General features: G+C 44.3%; 1 protein-coding gene across 1 annotated transcript in view; it reads right to left on the minus strand.

Annotated features, from left to right (window-relative positions):
- Window positions 1-8,004: 8,004 nt before the first annotated feature.
- Window positions 8,005-18,926, minus strand: part of LOC132821334 (N(4)-(Beta-N-acetylglucosaminyl)-L-asparaginase-like) — a 38,410-nt gene continuing 27,488 nt past the window's right edge. The window contains exons 9-10 of the mRNA XM_060833921.1: window positions 14,729-14,862; window positions 8,005-8,118 (exon numbers count right to left, since the gene is read on the minus strand). Coding sequence (XP_060689904.1) covers window positions 8,024-8,118; window positions 14,729-14,862 — 229 coding nt within the window. The 3' untranslated portion in view covers window positions 8,005-8,023. The remainder of the gene's footprint in view (window positions 8,119-14,728; window positions 14,863-18,926) is intronic.

The following is an 18,926-nucleotide window of genomic DNA, read 5'->3' on the forward strand; positions in this document are numbered from 1 at the left end:
TTCAGCCCTCGATGTTGCACCGACCTGTGAACTAATCTAAGCCCATCCCCCTTCACTATCCCATCATCCATATGCTGATTCAAGGACTGTATAAAAGCCCCTAATGTGGCTGAGTTAACTTCATTGGCAGGCAGGGCATTCCACACCCTTACCACTCTATGAGTAAAGAACCTGCCTCTGATATCTGTCTTAAATCTATCACCCCTCAATTTACAGCTATGCCCCCTTGTACAAGCCAACGTCATCATCCTAGGAAAAAGACTCTCACTGTTCACCCGATCTAATCCTCTGATCATCTTGTATATGTCTATTAAATACTCTCTTTGCCACCTCCTCTCCAATGTGAACAGACCCAGGTCCCTCAGCCTTTCCCCATAAGACCTTCCCTCTGGACCAGGCAACATCCTGGTAAATCTCCTCGAAAAGAACAGGAAATTATGTCACCAAGGAAACCTAAACACGTAAATAGAAAGCGGGTCACTAACACTAGTGCTTCAGCAGAGGCTGACTGATGCTGTTACGTGGATTAGATTACTTACAGTGTGGAAACAGGCCCTTCGGCCCAACAAGTCCACACCGACCCGCCGAAGCGCAACTCACCCATACCCCTACATTTACCCCTTACCTAACACTACGGGCAATTTAGCATGGCCGATTCACCTGACCCGCACATCTTTGGACTGTGGGAGGAAACCGGAGCACCCGTAGGAAACCCATGCAGACACGGGGAGAATGTGCAAACTCCACACAGTCTGTTGCCTGAGTCGGGAATTGAACTTGGGTCTCAGGCGCTGTGAGGTAGCAGCGCTAACCACTGTGCCACCGTGCCGCCCACGGTGTAGTATGGTGACAAAATGTCTGAAAACGAACCCACCAGCACCGCGAGCAAACTTACATCCATAATTATTCTATTGCTTGCTGTCTGACCTCACATCATCCACCTTATAATTTAAAGCCCTACTGCCTGCATCAAAACCAAGCCTGGTTCATCCATTGCAACTACGTCTACTGGCTCCAGGTCCACCAACGTTTTTATTTTTCTTAAAAGACAAACCAGAGCTGAAAATCTTAAACAAAAGCAGAAATTGCTGGAGAAACTCAGCAGGTCTTGCAGCATCTTTGCAAGAAAACAAAGTTAAGGTTTCAAGTCCAGTTCTGAATAGGGTCACTGGATTTGAAACATTAACTTTGCTCTCTCTCCTCAAATGCCAGACCTGCTGGGTATCTCCAGCAATTTCTGTGTTCATTTTTAAAGTTCTGATGCTTGTGTTCCATATACCCAAGACCTTCCATTTTCACCTGAACCTTTTCTATAACTTGCAACTCTCAATTAAATATAGTTTCCTCCAACTCTGTCCTTCATGGGCAGCTAATTCCTCCCAAAGCTTTGAAATCATATTCCCAAACCCCTCTGTTTCTCAAGCTTTAAGATGCTCCTTAAAATCCAGCATTTGAATGGTTTTCGATTCCCATCTTACTGTCTCGTGCTTTGAGTCAATATTTGCCTCATTAATCATGCCTTTGGAGTTTTACTTGTTACTGTTGCTATTTAAATGGAAATCTAAATAAAAGCATAACCATTGCTGCAAAATGAGGTCACCACCATTTCTTTGCAGTTAAGCTTTCAAAGAACCTCGTGTATTGGATATGGACTAATGCGAAAATGGTCTCATAAGTTAGTTGGAAAGGAAGCTGTATGTAACATAGTTTACTTTTAGCACCCAACTCCTGATTAGGATATTTATTTTGGCAGCTTGATTTATCAGACCAAGCTGGCCTTGAGTAATGAGAACCTATCAACATTACTTTGGTATGATAACTAAGTCAAGAGTGTGGTACTGGAAAAGCACATCAGGTCAGGCAGTATTCAGGGAGCAGGAGAATCGACATTTCAGGCATAAGCCCTTCATCAGGAACTACATGTTTGATGTTGCTTGTGAAAAGTTTATTCAACCCTCTTATACAAGAACTGAGGCTAGGGAAACTAAGCTAATTTCCAAAATAAAGTTGTTGGCAATTAATTTCCTTTTTCTTTTTCCCCCATTTTCTTCCTTGTGGCCTTGTCCCGTTAACGGAACCTTCTATCAGGTGTGGCATGACGGCCGAGTTTCAAAGGATGAGTGTGACTGCAATTAAGATGAGTAGTCGGAGAAGGAGAGCACAATGAAGTTATACATCAATGCAAAGACATAAAAACTATAAATGATGGAAATCATAAATAAAAATAGGAAATACTAGTCAATGGGAAGTATGATCTCAAAGGGCAGGATTTACCCCTCATTAGAAAAGGGGCAGGAAGGGCAGATAATGGGATGGCTTGTCATCTGGAGGAAGTTAAGGCTTGCAGTTAATGTGCAGGCGGAGACCAGTGAAAGCCTTTTTCCCTTTCCCACCCACTCCCCCAAAACAAAACCTACCCCACACAGAGCTCTTATCTGCATGACTTATGTTGCCAAGACTTCCAAAGACTCTCAGTAGCTTCTGATTAGCCATCCACTTCAGGCAGCTCTTCTCTGGTGTGCGACCTGAAAACGCAAGAAGCCTGTTGGTCAGGAGTTACATGCCTAATTGGCACTCAATTCAGCAGTACTTTCTTGCTGCTGGGAGCAGAGGAGTCCTCTTTAAAGACACCTGCTCTCACACTTCGAGCAGAAGCCATTAAATCCTTGCTTTTGTTTCTATCTCCTAGAATCCCTACAGTGTGGAAGCAGGTCATTCAGCCCATCATGTCCACACCAATACCCCAATGAGCACCACACTCAGACCCAGCCCCTGTAACCCTGCATTTTCCATGGCTAACCCACCTAGTCTGCACATCCCTGGACACACTGTGGACAATTTCACATGGCCAATCCAAATAACCTCCACATCTTTGGACTGTGGGAGGAAATCGGAGCACACAGAGGAAACCCAAGCGAACTCCACACAGGCAGCCGCCTGAGGCTGGAATCAAACACAGCACTGCTGCCTCACAGCACCAGGAACTAACTACTCAGCCACCATGTCTCCTCCCACCCACCCTCAAACACTCTAATGTTGCTTGACCGGTTTCTAGCATTTCCTGTTTTTATTTTGTATTTATTATAATATCTTTCCACATAGATTACAGAACTGATTTTAAAATGCATTATTCAATCTCATTAATTTAAATCATTTTAAAATTATAAGGTCAGAGATTGCACTGTGGGGTGGGGGAACAGTAAAAGGTAGAGACACGCCAGAAGAGCCCTGAAGTAACTAATCAATTGTGAGAAATAGAGAGCATTTTAAATATAGCTTAATAATTGAAAGCAGATAATATTCCATAAGTAAAATTGGAAATTAGCATAGCACCAGTTCTGAACAGTTAGTAGCAACACAACAGTTCTTAAATGTTACTTCAGCTCAGCAGCATCTCTGCAAATCATCCCATTGCTGGCTATTTCAAGCTGGTGAGCACAATGACATCATTGGGGGCTGTTGTGGGTGCAGCGATGGTGTTCTACCTTTGAGCCTTGTACAGGGTGCTGTTAAAACTGAAATTACATCATCGCCAAACTGTGTTTATTTCCAGATCCAGGTCAAGAGTGATCTGAGTGAAAGGAGCAAGCTTAAGTGTCTGAATAGAGGACGACATGCCCAAAGTTTCGTTCACAAAGCAATAACCGCCCATTATCAATGTTAGAGGGTTTCAGGAAGGAGGCATAGACTACTAACATAAATCGAAAGTCCGTTATCTAAGTGTGTAAAAGAATTCCAGAGGGAGAAACTCGTGAAACCTGCAAAAGACATATACTTGTCTTATGTGCTTCAAACAGAACTTTGGTATGACCAGTACGTTCAATTCCTACTATGCTTGTTCTTCCCTCCTGTGTGGAGGTCTTTTGTTTGTCCTTTAGCAATATAAAAGTTCTATGCACTGCATCTGCAGCTTGGACCCCATTTTCAATCCTGAACCTTGTTTTAAAGATTTCTGTAACCCAGTTTAACTCAAGTGCTGTTCTTTCACTTCTGGCTTCCTATCTTCTTGTTGAGGTGAGATTCCTGTCAGAATCATGGAAAGGCTAGTCGGGGACCCAGAAAGAGATCTGGAGGTGGTGGCCAACAAAGAGGCTGACTCTCAGAGATCTTTCCAATTGAGAATGGTGGAGTTCTCCAGGTCCAACAGTCAATCTGACTGCCAGAGGCTGTGGGCACCCATCAACTCCAGCAGGAAGTGTGGGTGCTGTCAAGCAAATGAAAGAATGAGACAATGACTTAAGGGTGAACTTTCCAATGTTTCACAAACCTTGGTCACAGCCACAGGCCATTAGCCTGAAGAGAGAACCGCTCCACAGAAAAGCCTGTGACTTCGGCTGGCAACTGTAGTCACAGGGTACGGGCATCAGTGAGCCACACACATTGCCATGACATCACTTTCATCCATCAAATTGTCTATGGCCTCAACAGGGAGCCTTCAAATGCTATTTGCAAAATTCCACACACAGTAGGTATTTTAATTGGTAAAATTGACTACCCACAGATGGAATATGCTGGTAGATGACCATACCAACTGATATTACAGAATGTCCTGTCCACCCAACTCTAAAATCAGTCCCTGTCATGGAATGTAAATCTAGCTTACAGTACAGCTTTTTAAAAATTCTTTCATGGGATGTGGCTATGGGAGCTAAAATTTATTGCCCGTTCCTAATTGCCCTTCGAAGGTGGTCAGCCACCTTCTCGAAGCACTGGAATCCACATGGGTAGGTACACACACTGTGCTGTGGGCTGAAGGGTCTTTATCTGTGTTGTATACCTCTATGGTTAGGGGAGTTCTAGGATTTTGACCTAGTGACAGTAATAAGCTTTAATTAGCACGTTTAGATAAATGTCATTTGGTTATGTGAGCCTAATTAAAAGTCTTAAACTAACCTTGAACCATTTAGCTCAGATATTTCACATTCAACAAACATACACCATCAGACAAGACTAGCAACACTGAATAATTAGTATCAACATTTATTCTGTATCATCAAATGAAATAATATACTTACAGAACAACTAAAGACTATTTCAGGAATCAAAAAACAAGAAAGGTTATACCTAAATTGGAAGGGAAAAAACAAATCTTCAATCCTGCATCTGAAACCTGCCTCTCAAATGTTTCTACAATGACAGAATATCCCTGATTGTCCCCTAAAACTGTCCAACACTTAGATTGATCCAAATTCCCATCTCATTATGTGGCTGTACACGATATTGGTTAGGCCACTGTTAGAATATTGCGTGCAATTCTGGTCTCCTTCCTATCGGAAGAATGTTGTGAAACTTGAAAGGGTTCAGAAAAGATTTACAAGGATGTTCCCAGGGTTGGAGGATTTGAGCTATAGGGAGAGGCTGAATAGGCTGGAGCTGTTTTCTCTGGAGTGTCAGAGGCTGAGGGGTGACCTTATAGAGATTTTAAAAATCAGGAGGGGCATAGATAGGGTAAATAGATAAAAGTCTCCCACCCCAGGGAAGAGAGTCCAGAATTACAGGGCATCAGTTTAGGGTGAGAGGGAAAAGATATAAAAGAGAACTCAGGGGCAACCTTTTCAGGCAGCGGGTGGTGGAGGCTGGTACAATTGCAACATTTGAAAGGCATTTGGATGGATATATGAATAGAAAGGGTTTAGAGGGATATGGGCCGGGTGATGGGAGGTGGGACTAGAGTGGGTTGGGATATCTGGTCAGCATGGACAAGTTGGACTGAAGGATCTGTCCATGCTGTACATCTCTATGACTCCATGACGCAGAACGACACTTCATCTGCTCTCGGCAGTCTTAACAGAACTTTAAAAAAAGGCACTAAAACCATTCTATTTATATCCAATTTGTGATCAATTCCACTCAAAAATTGTTGTTGAATTCCAATTTGCCAATAATAAGGCAGTCAATTTGATTGAATCTGTCCATGAGTTTTGGTCTCATTCTACAACAATAGAGAGCCTCTGTTTTTATCCTAAATTCAAACAAAACAATTATTCTTTATGTTCTTATAGATTTTATGCTAAGGAGAGTATTACTGATAAGGCCCTAGAGGTGCTTTTTTCCCCACACAATTTAAAAAAATGGAATTAGTGGAAAATAATAAAAATAAACAGCCTTAATTCCATTGATTTATAACTTACCTGTAAATTCCAGTATAATTAACATACTCCTAACCAATCAGCTCTTGCTATTCACTTCAAGTTTGTCAGAGTTCTGGGATTGGCTATTATCATAGTCTTTTTCTGGACGAAGTACAAAATGACATGCTACCCTTATTAATATGGTAGAATAGATGTGTTTGTAAATGCTAATTATGGACAGATTAAACAAAACTGAAACTCACGACAAATCAGGAAAGTGTGTGGCTTGGAGGTGACCTGGCAGATGCTGGTATTTGCAGGTGTCTGCCGCCTTTGTCCTTTAGATGGTGGAAGTCATGGATTTGCGTGATGCTATTTGGGAGGCATGGTGACTCTTTGGTTAGCGCTGCTGTCTCACAGACCAGGGACTAGGGTCTAATTGAAGCCTTCGGTGATGCATGAGTGGAGTTTGCAGGTTTTCACCGTGTCCGCATGGGTTTCCTCTGGGTGCTCCAGTTTCCTCCTACAGTGTGAAGATGTGCAAGTTAGGTGGATTGGTCATCAAAATTGTCCATAATGGCCGGGGATGTGTAAGCTAAGTGCACTAACCACGAGAATTACAGAGTTATAGGTAGGGGAGTCTGGATGGAGTGCTGTCGGGAGGATCAGTATGGACTGAATGGCCTGCTTCCTCACTGTAGGGATTCAATTATTCTATTGGAAGCTTCTTGAGAATTGCTGAAGAGCATCTTGTGGACTGTACATCGTGCTGCCACTGTGCAACTGAGATTGAGAGACTGAACAAATAAAGGATGGAGTGTCAATCAAGTGAGTAGAGAGTGTGGTGCTGGAAAAGCACAGCAGGTCAGGCAGCATCCGAGGAGCAGGAGAGTCTATGTTTCAGGCAAAAGCCCTTCTTCCTGATGAAGGGCTTTTGCCCGAAACATCAACTCTCCTGCTCCTCGGATGCTGCCTGACTTGCTGTGCTTTTCCAGCACCACGCTCTCGATTCTATCTCCAGCATCTGCAGTCCTCACTTTCGCCTTGTCAATCAAGTGAGCAGGTTTGTCCCAGATGGTATTGAGCTTATTTATGTTGTAGCTGCACTCATCACAGCAAGTGGAGAGTAGTCCATTTTACTCCGGACTTGCAGATTGGAGACAGGAACTGGGAAACCTGAAGTTAATAACACAACACTAATTGTCCAGCTTCTGATCTGCTCTTCAAGTCACATTATTTATATAGAACACAGAACAGTACAGCACAGGAATAGGCCACCATGTCTGTGCTGACCAGGATGTGGTCCTAAACTAATCCCATCTGTCTGCACATGGTCCATATCCTGTTAATTCCATGCCTGCTCGTGCATCTGTCTAAATGCTTCTTAAATGTTACAATCATATTTGCTTCTACTACTTTCCCTGGCAGCATGTTCCAGGCACCCAACACGTTCTGTGCAAAAAAACACTTGCCTCTCACATCTCCTTTAAACTTTCCCCAACTCACCTTAAACCTATGCCCTCTAGTATTTGGCATTTCGACCCTGGCATAAGATCACCTCACATTCAGCTTAACCAACCTAGTGTTCACCTGGCAATTACAATCAAAGTGGCTGGTCTAGTTCAGTTTCTGATCAAGGGTAATCGCCAGGATATTAACAGTGAGGGATTCAGTGAGAACAATGCCAAGGATACCATTAAGGAGAGATGGTTAGATTCTCTCTTGTCAGAGACAGCCATTGACTGACATTGTGTGGCATGAATGTAACCCATTAATGTTTGAAATATGATTGGTATAAATTTAATTTCCATTATCACCACCATTCTGTACAATGTCAGAATGCATTATCAACACTATTTTCTGTGAAATTTAGTTTATCTGAAGCTGAACTTGATTCACAATCAAGAATAAACAGCCTTAAAGGCTCCGAAAAAAGATGCATCACAGCAGCTTCAAATGCAGTCCACTATTTCTTCCGAGGCCTTCGATGGATTGTAAACCATGAAATGGAACTGGACAAGTTCTGGAGATTTACTGCATGCAGCACCTATAAAAAAAAATGGACAAGATGTCAGGAAAACCCAGTTCTGGTTATAGTAATTCATCAGAAATAGACGTGTCATCTTGCCACTACATATTTGAAAGATTTAAGTACCACGAATTTCATGTGTTAGCAACCAAAGGAATTTGTCCAGGCAATGTGTCTTTTCAATTAAGCAAACACTTGTGGAGCACTGTTCGCTGGTGCATTGCCTATGTCACATCTTGGCAAGAGTTATACAGTCATAGAGATGTTCGGTATGGAAACAGAGCCTTCTGTCCAACCTGTCCATGCCGACCAGATATCCCAACCCAATCTAGTTCCAACTTCCAACACCCGGCCTATATCCCTCCAAACCTTTCCTCTTCATATACCCTTCCAAATACCTCTTAAATGTTGCAATTGTACCAGCCTCCACCATTTCCTCTGGCAGCTCATTCCATACACATACCACCCTCTGTGTTAAAACGTTGCCCCTTAGGTCTCTTGTATATTTTTTCCCTCTCACCCTAAACCTATGCTCTCTAGTTCTGGACTCCCCCACCCCAGGGAAAAGACTTTGCCAATTTACCCTATCCATGCCCCTCATAATTTTATAAACATCTATAAAGTCATCCCTCAGCCTCTGACGCTCCAGGGAAAACAGCCCCAGCCTGTTCAGCCTCTCCTTATAGCTCAAATCCTCTAACCCTGGCAACATCCTTGTAAATTTTGAATTTAAACCAAAATCTTGGGGTAGTTGTTCCTTGGCGAATGACAACATCTCAACCAGAGTCAACTAATCAACATCTGGTTTCTCATACAAAGTAAATTGTGGCCTTTGAAATTGTTACATTTGTCGTGATCAGTGTAAGACAAAAAAAATCTTCAACAGCAGGTCTCTTGGTTCTGCAGTATTGAAGTTCTGCAGTACAAAACAATTAGAGTCACTATATTTCTACCAAATTATAGACCTGCTCTCTTGTTAGAGAGGGATAACTGGAGGTAGTTTAACCTGAGAGTTACCACAGCTCAGGCAAGGGGAGAGCATGAGGACAGTCCTTCATGGGAACCACAGCTGGTGCAAGAATTGAACCCATGCTGTTGGTATTACTCTGAATTGCAAAGCAGCCACACAACCAACTGAGCTCTAACAATGAAAGCCTGATTTCAAACCTGGCTGTGCTCCTAATCAAGATTAGAGTCACTGCTGTCATGACATCCATCAGTGACCTCTGCCAGAAACAATACAAGTAAACGGACGTAGGTTTGCTCGCTGAGCTGGAAGGTTTGTATTCATAAAAGCCTCAACATGAGCTGCAAATCTTCTCAAAACTTGCTACTACAAGTAAATATTGAGCAAGACATTACTAGAGCTGAAAATGTGTTGCTGGAAAAGCACAGCAGGTCAGGCAACATCCAAGGAACAGGAGAATCGGCGTTTCGGGCATAAACCCTTCTTCAGGAATCCCGAAACGTCAATTCTCCTGTTCCTTGGACGCTGCCTGACCTGCTGTGCTTTTCCAGCAACACATTTTCAGCTCTGATCTCCAGCATCTGCAGACCTCACTTTCTCCTCCAAGACATTACTAGACTCATGTTAGAATAACTTACAGCCTCATCAAATGTAGAATCATATGAAGAGAAACTACTTTAGCCAAGTAATAGAGAACTTTCTCAGTAACTGACTAATGGTAACAAGAATAACTTCCATTTGCACAACACAGCTAGATGCCCAAATGTGCTTCATGTGAGCATTGTAAAATTTAATTTGATATCAAATTGCATAAGGCATTTTTTTTAACACAAGTATTAAAGAAAGTGGTGAGCAGGAAACAGAGGCAGAGAAATTTAAAAAGGGAATTCCAGACGTTAGATATTTGAAGTAATTGCTGCTGATGGCGGAGCAACTGAATAAAAAGACTGCAAGAAGTCATAACTGGTGGAACACAGATCGAAAAGGAGTGCAAGGCTACTGGAGGCTTTGGAGATAGGACAGGTAAAGCCAAACAGGGAGTTGAAAACAGGAATGACATTTTTTTAAATGAGGGGCATTGCATGACTGGGAGTAAAATAAAAGTTAGCATCTACTTAAAGCTAAGATAGATGCTTTTTGAGCAATAAAGGAATTAAGGGTTATGGTGACAGGGCGGGTAAGTGGAGCTGGGTCGATGAAAAGATCAGCCATGATCTTATTGAATGGGGGAGCAGGCTCAAAGGACCAGGTGGCCAACTCCTGCTCCTAGTTCTTATGTTTTTGCACTTCTTTATTTAAATGAGGATAGTGATCAAGGCTTCTCATGGCTGCAGTAATTCAAATTGACAGTACATTCATAGCTGATGTCTGTATATTTATGACCCAGCCCAAACAACCCTTCCATGCTGTAGTTACTGCCTGGAATGATTGATAATTACGTGAATAAGTGTTATTGCCTCATCATGAAAATGTGGTATTCAATCTGGCCATCAAGATAGATCTTCAAGATTGCGAGTGTGGCGACATTTTGTGAGCTGCCCACAGCAGATCATATTCTTACATATTTTATCCTCGTTCTGCTTTTCTTAACCTCAATTCTAAGTCTGTCAGAATTTTTAACAGTGCTCTCTTAAATCTACTGTCAGGTTTAAAAACTCTATGACTGACGAGGCTCAAACACCGAAGCTGGAATCGCAAGCCCGGAGAAACTACCAACTTCCCGTAAGCCAGACATCCTGATGGAGACCTGGAACTGAGGCCCACCCAATGCAGGAACGAGACTCTACCCCACGGTGACGTGACATCAAAGAGGCCTGACCAGACCTACTGTAAGGCCTGTGCCCGCGCGACCCCCATCCCAGAGTGCGTGTGAATGAGACTAGTGCCCCAGATGCCATTGGATGAATCCAGTTAGCTGGCCAACACTGGAACTGCAAGCCCAAAGGCCTTCCTGCCTCTTAGAGGCTACATCTGACTGTGCCTTACAACTTCTTAGTTCACCGAATGGACCACTCAGTGTCCTCTGGTCAGGCAAGGGGTCGTGTGAACTTCCTCCTAAATGACATGCTAACTGCTCATACATGGTCACCATGGTGAGTTACTGCTCCCCGGACCTAGAGTATTGAACTGCTGTGTGAGTTCACCTCTGCTGTCCTGACAGCAGTCTACATCCTGCCCCCATACAGAGGCAAGGAGTGCACTTGGCGAAGTGTACAATGCTACAAAAAGTCTTGAGACAGAATACCCTGAGGCCTTTGTTCATCGTAGCTGGTGACTTCCACTAGGCCAGGCTCAAGAGTGTGCTACCAAAATACTGTCAAGATGTCTCCTGTCCCACCAGACATCTGAACATCCTTGATCACTGCTATACAACCATCAAAGATGCCTATCACTTCATCCCCCATTTGCATTTTGAAAAAATCAGATCACTACACTGTGCTCCTCCTCCCAACTCGGAAGCATCAATTTCTGTGATGCAGAGTTAGTCTGAAGCAAACGAAGATCTCCTATGGGACTGCTGACAATCAGTGGTCCACATCCAAGAACTCAGCAGCCAACCTAAATAAGTATGCCACTCTCGTTAGTAAATGTATAGAGGAATGCATCCCAAAGAAGTTCATCCAAACACTCCCCAAACAGAAACCATGGATGAACTCTGGGATTCACTCCCTGCTGGAGTCCAGGTCTGAGGCAAACAAGTCAGGCAACCCTGACTTATAAGAAATTCCAGATACAGTCTTCGTAAGGCCACCAAAGACACCAAAAGGTAACACCAAACTGAGCTTGAAACCCAGCCCAACCACATGACCCCCATTGCTTGTGGCAAGCCTTACATGACATAATGGGCTACAACGTGAAGTCAAACAGAATCACGGACAACAGTACATCTGAACCTGATGAGCTCAATGCATTCCATGCTCACTTTGAACAGTAGGTCAGGGAAACAACGTCACCTATCCCACCAGCCTCAGACGTACGTGTACCCTTGGTCACCACTGTAGATGTTAAATTGGCCTTCTTGAGAGTGAACCCATGGAAAGTAACTGGCCTGGACAGAATCCCCGGCTGCACACCCAGATCCTGTGCGGACTCGCTAGCAGGAGTATTCACTGACATCTTTAGCCTCTCCTTACTGCAATGTGAGGTCCCCACCTGATTCAAGAAGACCACCATCATCCTAGTGCCAAATAAAATTCATGATGTTCCTCAATGACTAACCTCCATATTTATGACCCCCATTACTCTGACTTACATAATTATGAAGTGCTTCGAGAGGTTAGTCATGACTCACATCAATTCCAGCCTACCTGCACAGGGTCAATAAGATTAAGCAGGTAAATGCGTGGTCAAAGATTGGTGTGGGAGAAATGGGTTTGAATTCATGGGACACTGGCACCAGTACTGGGGAGAAGGGAACTGTTCCAATGGGACAGTCTTCATCAGAACTGTGCTGGGACCAGAGTCCTAGCAAATCGCATAACTCGGGCTGTAGACAGGGCTATGAACTAAATAAACTGAACGGTGGGGAGGGTTCAGTTAATGGGAAAATCAGAAAACCAGACCTTGCAGTGCAGGTTCATTGCTCAACTAGGTTACGCCACAAAAGAGAAGATGGGGAAATGTTATCTTTCATTAACAATTTGTTTCTCCAAAGTCACAATGAAATATTTGGCAGGAATGAAGTGGTCCATACAGCCTTACTTGAGCAAAAGACTCTCTAGCCCCTTTTCCCCTCTCGAATCCCAACTAAGGAGAATAGAATGCTTCTAAAGCGTTTACTGGACATAATATTTCTTTTGATTTCTTTTAATTATTACTTATCCCCACCTGCTAGCTGCTTATGGACTTCTTCCAAAAAGTCCGGGGTAGCTTATCTGAATTGGTACAATGGTAAAGGATGGGGGTGTACTTACGTTAATGTGACCAAGACTATTCCCTGCGCAATGATCAAATGTACCAGTCGCCACTGCTCCCCTGTCGGGTCTCACATCTCATGTGTATGCCTTGGGGAGGAGTGTGTCTCTGTTATCATTGGTATTTAGGCCCTTTGTGGAATGGGTAATAGCACCCACCTTCATTATGAGACCCCTAATGGCACCCACATCTTCCCAATAGTGGGATGGAAGGAACCATTCGAGGACAATAACTGCATCTCTTTCCGAAAGACCCATCTCTTTCCATTGAACAGCTTTCACCCCACGTACTCAGGACAGCCATACTTTGTAGCCATGGACTATCCATAAGTTCTGGGAAGTCACAAAGACAGGCCCGCTTCTTATTGGGAAGCTCCCTCCATTATCTATACTAAACCTGATTACTATTTTTGCAGCCAAGGCAAAGCAACGAACTTCCTTGTCCTTAATGAAATAGGTATTCCCCATGCTGTAGCTGTAGGAACACTTTTTCCGACCACTGCTCCCTGTCTAATTACCTGACAATGGATTGGGATTTCCCTGTCAAACGTTCAGTCTCACCTGAGTTCTAGACGAATTGAAAGAATCCAAAGGCTTTGAACACTATTAAGGCTCACTCTCTGGGGTATGCATTTCTTAGTTTTTTTTCCTGTAGGAGGATCTGCAGGAATTATTAGCCATCAAATCCAAAATCATTGCGGTCTCAACCTCTTAGGTAATGAGACAACTGCTGCCTTAACAGGTCAGTTATTGGCATGTTGTTGGCATTCAGTTGGCATGTTTATCAAGATATACCGTAAACATTGCAAACATGACTGCTTCCACCTGCTGTGTTCCAGGGCAAACATCATCCTCTATGCGAGAAATTTGCCTCGCACTTCTCCCCTTAACTTTCCCCTCTCATCTTGAACCCGTGCCATCTTGTAGTTGACCTTTCCACTCTGGGGAAAAAGCCTCTGAATGACTAAACACCTTATTTATGCCTCTCATAATTTTGTAGACTTTTGATCAGGTCGCCCCTCAGCTCTGTCTTTCCAGCGAAAAGAATCAGAGTTTAACCAACCTCTCCTCATACCTAAAGTCCTTCAGACCAGGCAGCATTCTGGTAAATCTTCTCTGCATCCTCTACAAAGCATCCACGTACTTCTACTGGTATGGCAACCAGAACTGCACACAGTATTCCAAATGTGGCCCAACTAAACTTTAAAACAGCTGTAACATAACTTACCAATTTTTATATTCAATGCCTCAATTGATGAAGGCAAGTGTGCCATATGCCTTCCTGACCACCTTATCCACCTGTGTTGCCACTTTCATGGATATGTGGACCTGTACACCAAGATCCCCATGCATGGCAATGCTCCAAAAGGTTAAAAATGCTTTCCTGGAATGGGGGCTGTGTTAATAAGGTTGGTACTTAATACATATCCTTCAGGGCCGTCGAGAAGGTAGTGATGAGAAGTCTTCTTGAATTGGGGTGTTGGTAGACCCACAATTGTATTAGGAAGGAGGTTACAGGACTTCTTCCTTTGTGTTATAACAAATGCAAGTTTAACTGCACATTTAAACATACTAGGCCCTTGCAGGATTTCACAATATAAATTATTTGAGGATATTCCACATGATACTGTTTCGTGGAAGATGCATTCAGTCACAGTAGCTGATCACTACTATGGCTTTTATAACCTCTCTGTCAGGTAACCAATTTCATACCTGCCCTTTAACATATTTTATTTCAAAGACTTACCATAACCCCCAGTTCTGTTTGCACAGATAAGGGCACCAAAAATCTGTGGATAATATTTTTGAATTCTGTTAATCGTCTTCTGACAAGCTAGGGCTGGTTCAATTCCCATCCGCATATACTCCACTGCTTGGTAACTAATTCGAGAGACAAAGGAAAAACAATCACCACATTACAAAAATGTCCACATTAAAGATGACCACTGATCAGCAGAAGAAACCCAGAAGATTAGGCAAAAATGTGGCGATTAGGCAAAATGTATACATCCAACTGTGGCATTTTTAAAACATCTATCATAATTTAGACCAACCACTTAAAAAGAATTGTTACTTTCTGAGCCAAGGCAATATGTTCAGTGTACAGAATTGAGAGGGTGTTACATCAGGAAAGCTGAAAAAGAATAGTAATGCAGGTGACTTGTTGGAAGTCTTCAACATTATAGAAGGCTTTGATAAATAGCGTAGATCACAGAATCAGTACAGACTTGAGTAAAAAATGAGGTCTGCAGATGCTGGAGATCACAGCTGCAAATGTGTTGCTGGTCAAAGCACAGCAGGCCAGGCAGCATCTCAGGAAGAGAGAATTCGACGTTTCGAGCATAAGCCCTTCATCAGGAATAAGAGAGAGAGAGCCAAGCAGGCTAAGATAAAAGGTAGGGAGGAGGGACTAGGGGGAGGGGCGATGGAGGTGGGATAGGTGGAAGGAGGTCAAGGTGAGGGTGATAGGCCGGAGTGGGGTGGGGGCGGAGAGGTCAGGAAGAGGATTGCAGGTTAGGAGGGCGGTGCTGAGTTGAGGGAACCGACTGAGACAAGGTGGGGGGAGGGGAAATGAGGAAACTGGAGAAATCTGAATTCATACCTTGTGGTTGGAGGGTTCCCAGGCGGAAGATGAGGCGCTCCTCCTCCAGCCGTCGTGTAGTTGTGTTCTGCCGGTGGAGGAGTCCAAGGACCTGCATGTCCTCGGTGGAGTGGGAGGGAGAGTTAAAGTGTTGAGCCACGGGGTGATTGGGTTGGTTGGTTCGGGCGGCCCGGAGGTGTTCTCTGAAGCGTTCCGCAAGTAAGCGGCCTGTCTCACCAATATAGAGGAGGCCACATCGGGTGCAGCGGATGCAATAGATGATGTGTGTGGAGGTACAGGTGAACTTGTGGTGGATATGGAAGGATCCCTTGGGGCCTTGGAGGGAAGTGAGTGTGGAGGTGTGGGCGCAAGTTTTACATTTCCTGCGGTTGCAGGGGAAGGTGCCGGGGTGGAGGTTGGGTTGGTGGGGGGTGTGGATCTGATGAGGGAGTCACGAAGGGAGTGGTCCTTGCGGAACGCTGATAGGGGAGGGGAGGGAAACATATCCTTGGTGGTGGGGTCCGTTTGGAGGTGGCGGAAATGGCGGATGATACGTTGTATGCGGAGGTTGGTGGGGTGGTAGGTGAGAACCAGTGGGGTTCTGTCTTGATGGCGGTTGGAGGAGCGGGGCTCAAGGGCGGAGGAGCGGGAAGTGGAGGAGATGCGGTGGAGGGCATCGTCGATCACGTCTGGGGGAAATCTGCGGTCCTTGAAGAAGGAGGCCATCTGGGCTGTGCGGTGTTGGAATTGGTCCTCCTGGGAGCAGATGCGGCGGAGACGAAGGAATTGGGAATATGGGATGGCGTTTTTACAGGGGGCAGGGTGGGAGGAGGTGTAGTCCAGGTAGCTGTGGGAGTCAGTCGGTTTATAATAGATGTCTGTGTTGAGTCGGTCGCCCGAGATAGAAATGGAAAGGTCTAGGAAGGGGAGGGAGGAGTCTGAGACAGTCCAGGTGAATTTCAGGTCGGGATGGAAGGTGTTAGTAAAGTTGATGAACTGTTCAACCTCCTCGTGGGAGCACGAGGCAGCGCCGATACAGTCATCGATGTAGCGGAGGAAAAGGTGGGGGGTGGTGCCAGTGTAGTTGCGGAAGATGGACTGTTCAAGGACTCAAAGCCCTCCGCTTCTTCCTTTCCCGCCGCACCAACCAGTACCCTTCCACTGACACCCTCCTTCGACTGACTGAACTGGTCCTCACCCTGAATAACTTCTCTTTTCAATCCTCCCACTTCCTCCAAACTAAAGGAGTTGCCATGGGCACCCGCATGGGCCCCAGCTATGCCTGCCTCTTCGTAGGATATGTGGAACAGTCCATCTTCCGCAACTACACTGGCACCACCCCCCACCTTTTCCTCCGCCTCATCTACCGCCTGGGAACCCTCCAACCACAAGGTATGAATTCAGATTTCTCCAGTTTCCTCATTTCCCCTCCCCCCACCTTGTCTCAGTCGGTTCCCTCAACTCAGCACCGCCCTCCTAACCTGCAATCCTCTTCCTGACCTCTCCGCCCCCACCCCACTCCGGCCTATCACCCTCACCTTGACCTCCTTCCACCTATCCCACCTCCATCGCCCCTCCCCCTAGTCCCTCCTCCCTACCTTTTATCTTAGCCTGCTTGGCTCTCTCTCTCTTATTCCTGATGAAGGGCTTATGCTCGAAACGTCGAATTCTCTATTCCTCAGTACAGACTTGGGCTATTTTCCCCAGAGTGTCAGAGATTGAGGGGTGACCTTGTCGAGGTTTATAAAATAATGAGGGGCATGGATAGAGTGAAAAACCAAGGTCTTTTTCTCAGGGTAATGGAGTCCAAAACTAGAGAGCATAGGTCTAGGGTGAGAGGGGAAAGATATAAATGAGACCTAAGGGGGAACCTTTTCAAGCGAAGTTGATGCGTGTATGGAATGAACTGCCAGAGTAAGTGGTTGAGGCTGGTAAAATTACAACATTTAAAAGGTAACCAGATGGGAACATGAATAGGAAGGGTTTAGAGGGACATGTGCTAAATCGGACTGAATTAATTTAAGATATCTGGTCAGCATGGACGAGTTGGACTGAAGAGTCTGTTTCCATGCTGTGACTCGATGACTCAGTACAACACCGAAGGAGGCAATTTGGCCCATTGTGTGGAGAAGGTTCTCTGTCAGAGTAACTCATCCAGTTCTGTTCTCCAGTCTCCGTCCCTGTCACCCTACACATTCTTCCTTTTCAGATAATAATACAACTCCTTCTTAAATGTCTCCGCTCAAAATGTTCTCACCACATTTTCACCTGGCACTTTCCAGATCTAAGCCACTTGCTGCCTGGCTATTGTTTTTTTTTTGCCATTTAGCTTAAAACTGTGCCCTCTGGATCCCCTGATTTTCAAAATGTTTTTCCCTACCCATACTGTCGAGACCACTCGTAATTTTGACTGCCTTTGTCAAATCTCCTTTTGCGACAAAAACAAAACTGCAGATGCTGGAATCCAAAGTAGACAGGCAGGAGGCTGGAAGAACACAACAAGCCAGGCAGCTTCAGGAGGTGGAGAAGTCATGAAGTTCAGTTCTGAAGAAGGGTTACACCCGAAACTTTGGCTTCTCCACCTCCTGATGCTGCCTGGCTCGCTGTCTTCTTCCAGCCTCCGGTCTGTCAAATCTCCTCTCAATGTTTACGTCTCCAAGGAAAACAGTCCCAATTTCTCCAAACTACCTTCATAACAGCTACTCTTTATTCCTGGAATCACTCTCAAGAATAGTTTCTGCACCTTTCTTGTGCCTTCACATTGTGCCTTAGAGAAAAATGTTTCTGTTTGTGGAGAAGATGGAAGGTGAAGGCCGTAAGTACAAGATGGCCAATAATAAATCCAAAAAAGGCAATTCAGCAGAAACCTCTTCACTTTCTTACAAGTGGTTATAATATGGAACATGCTACCATAAGGAATAATTAAGTTAAAGAGAGCACAGATGTTTTTGGGGAGGAAGCTAGATAAGCACAAGAGAGAAAAGAATTAAGATTATGTTCAAACAAAATGGATGCAAAGAAAACTAAATTCTGGCAATTTCCTATTGAGATAAATGGCCAGTTCCTGGGTTGGAAATACTTTGCCATTGTTATATACCATCAGTAACATAGTGGTCATGTCACTAGACTAGTAAACCAGAACCCCAGACTCAAATGTTCTGCAGACATGGGTTTGAAGCCCACAATGGCAGATGGTGAAATCTGTATTCAGTAAAAATATGGAATTAAAAGCTAGCCTAAAGGTGATCACATAATCATTATCTAAAATCGTAAAAAACCTCATCTGGTTCACTAATGTACTTTAGGGGGAAAAAAAACAAAAATAAATAAGTAGGGTTCATGTGCAATTCCAGATTCACAGCAA

The sequence above is a fragment of the Hemiscyllium ocellatum genome, chromosome 2, assembly GCF_020745735.1.
Source record: "Hemiscyllium ocellatum isolate sHemOce1 chromosome 2, sHemOce1.pat.X.cur, whole genome shotgun sequence".
Classification (NCBI taxonomy): domain Eukaryota; kingdom Metazoa; phylum Chordata; class Chondrichthyes; order Orectolobiformes; family Hemiscylliidae; genus Hemiscyllium; species Hemiscyllium ocellatum.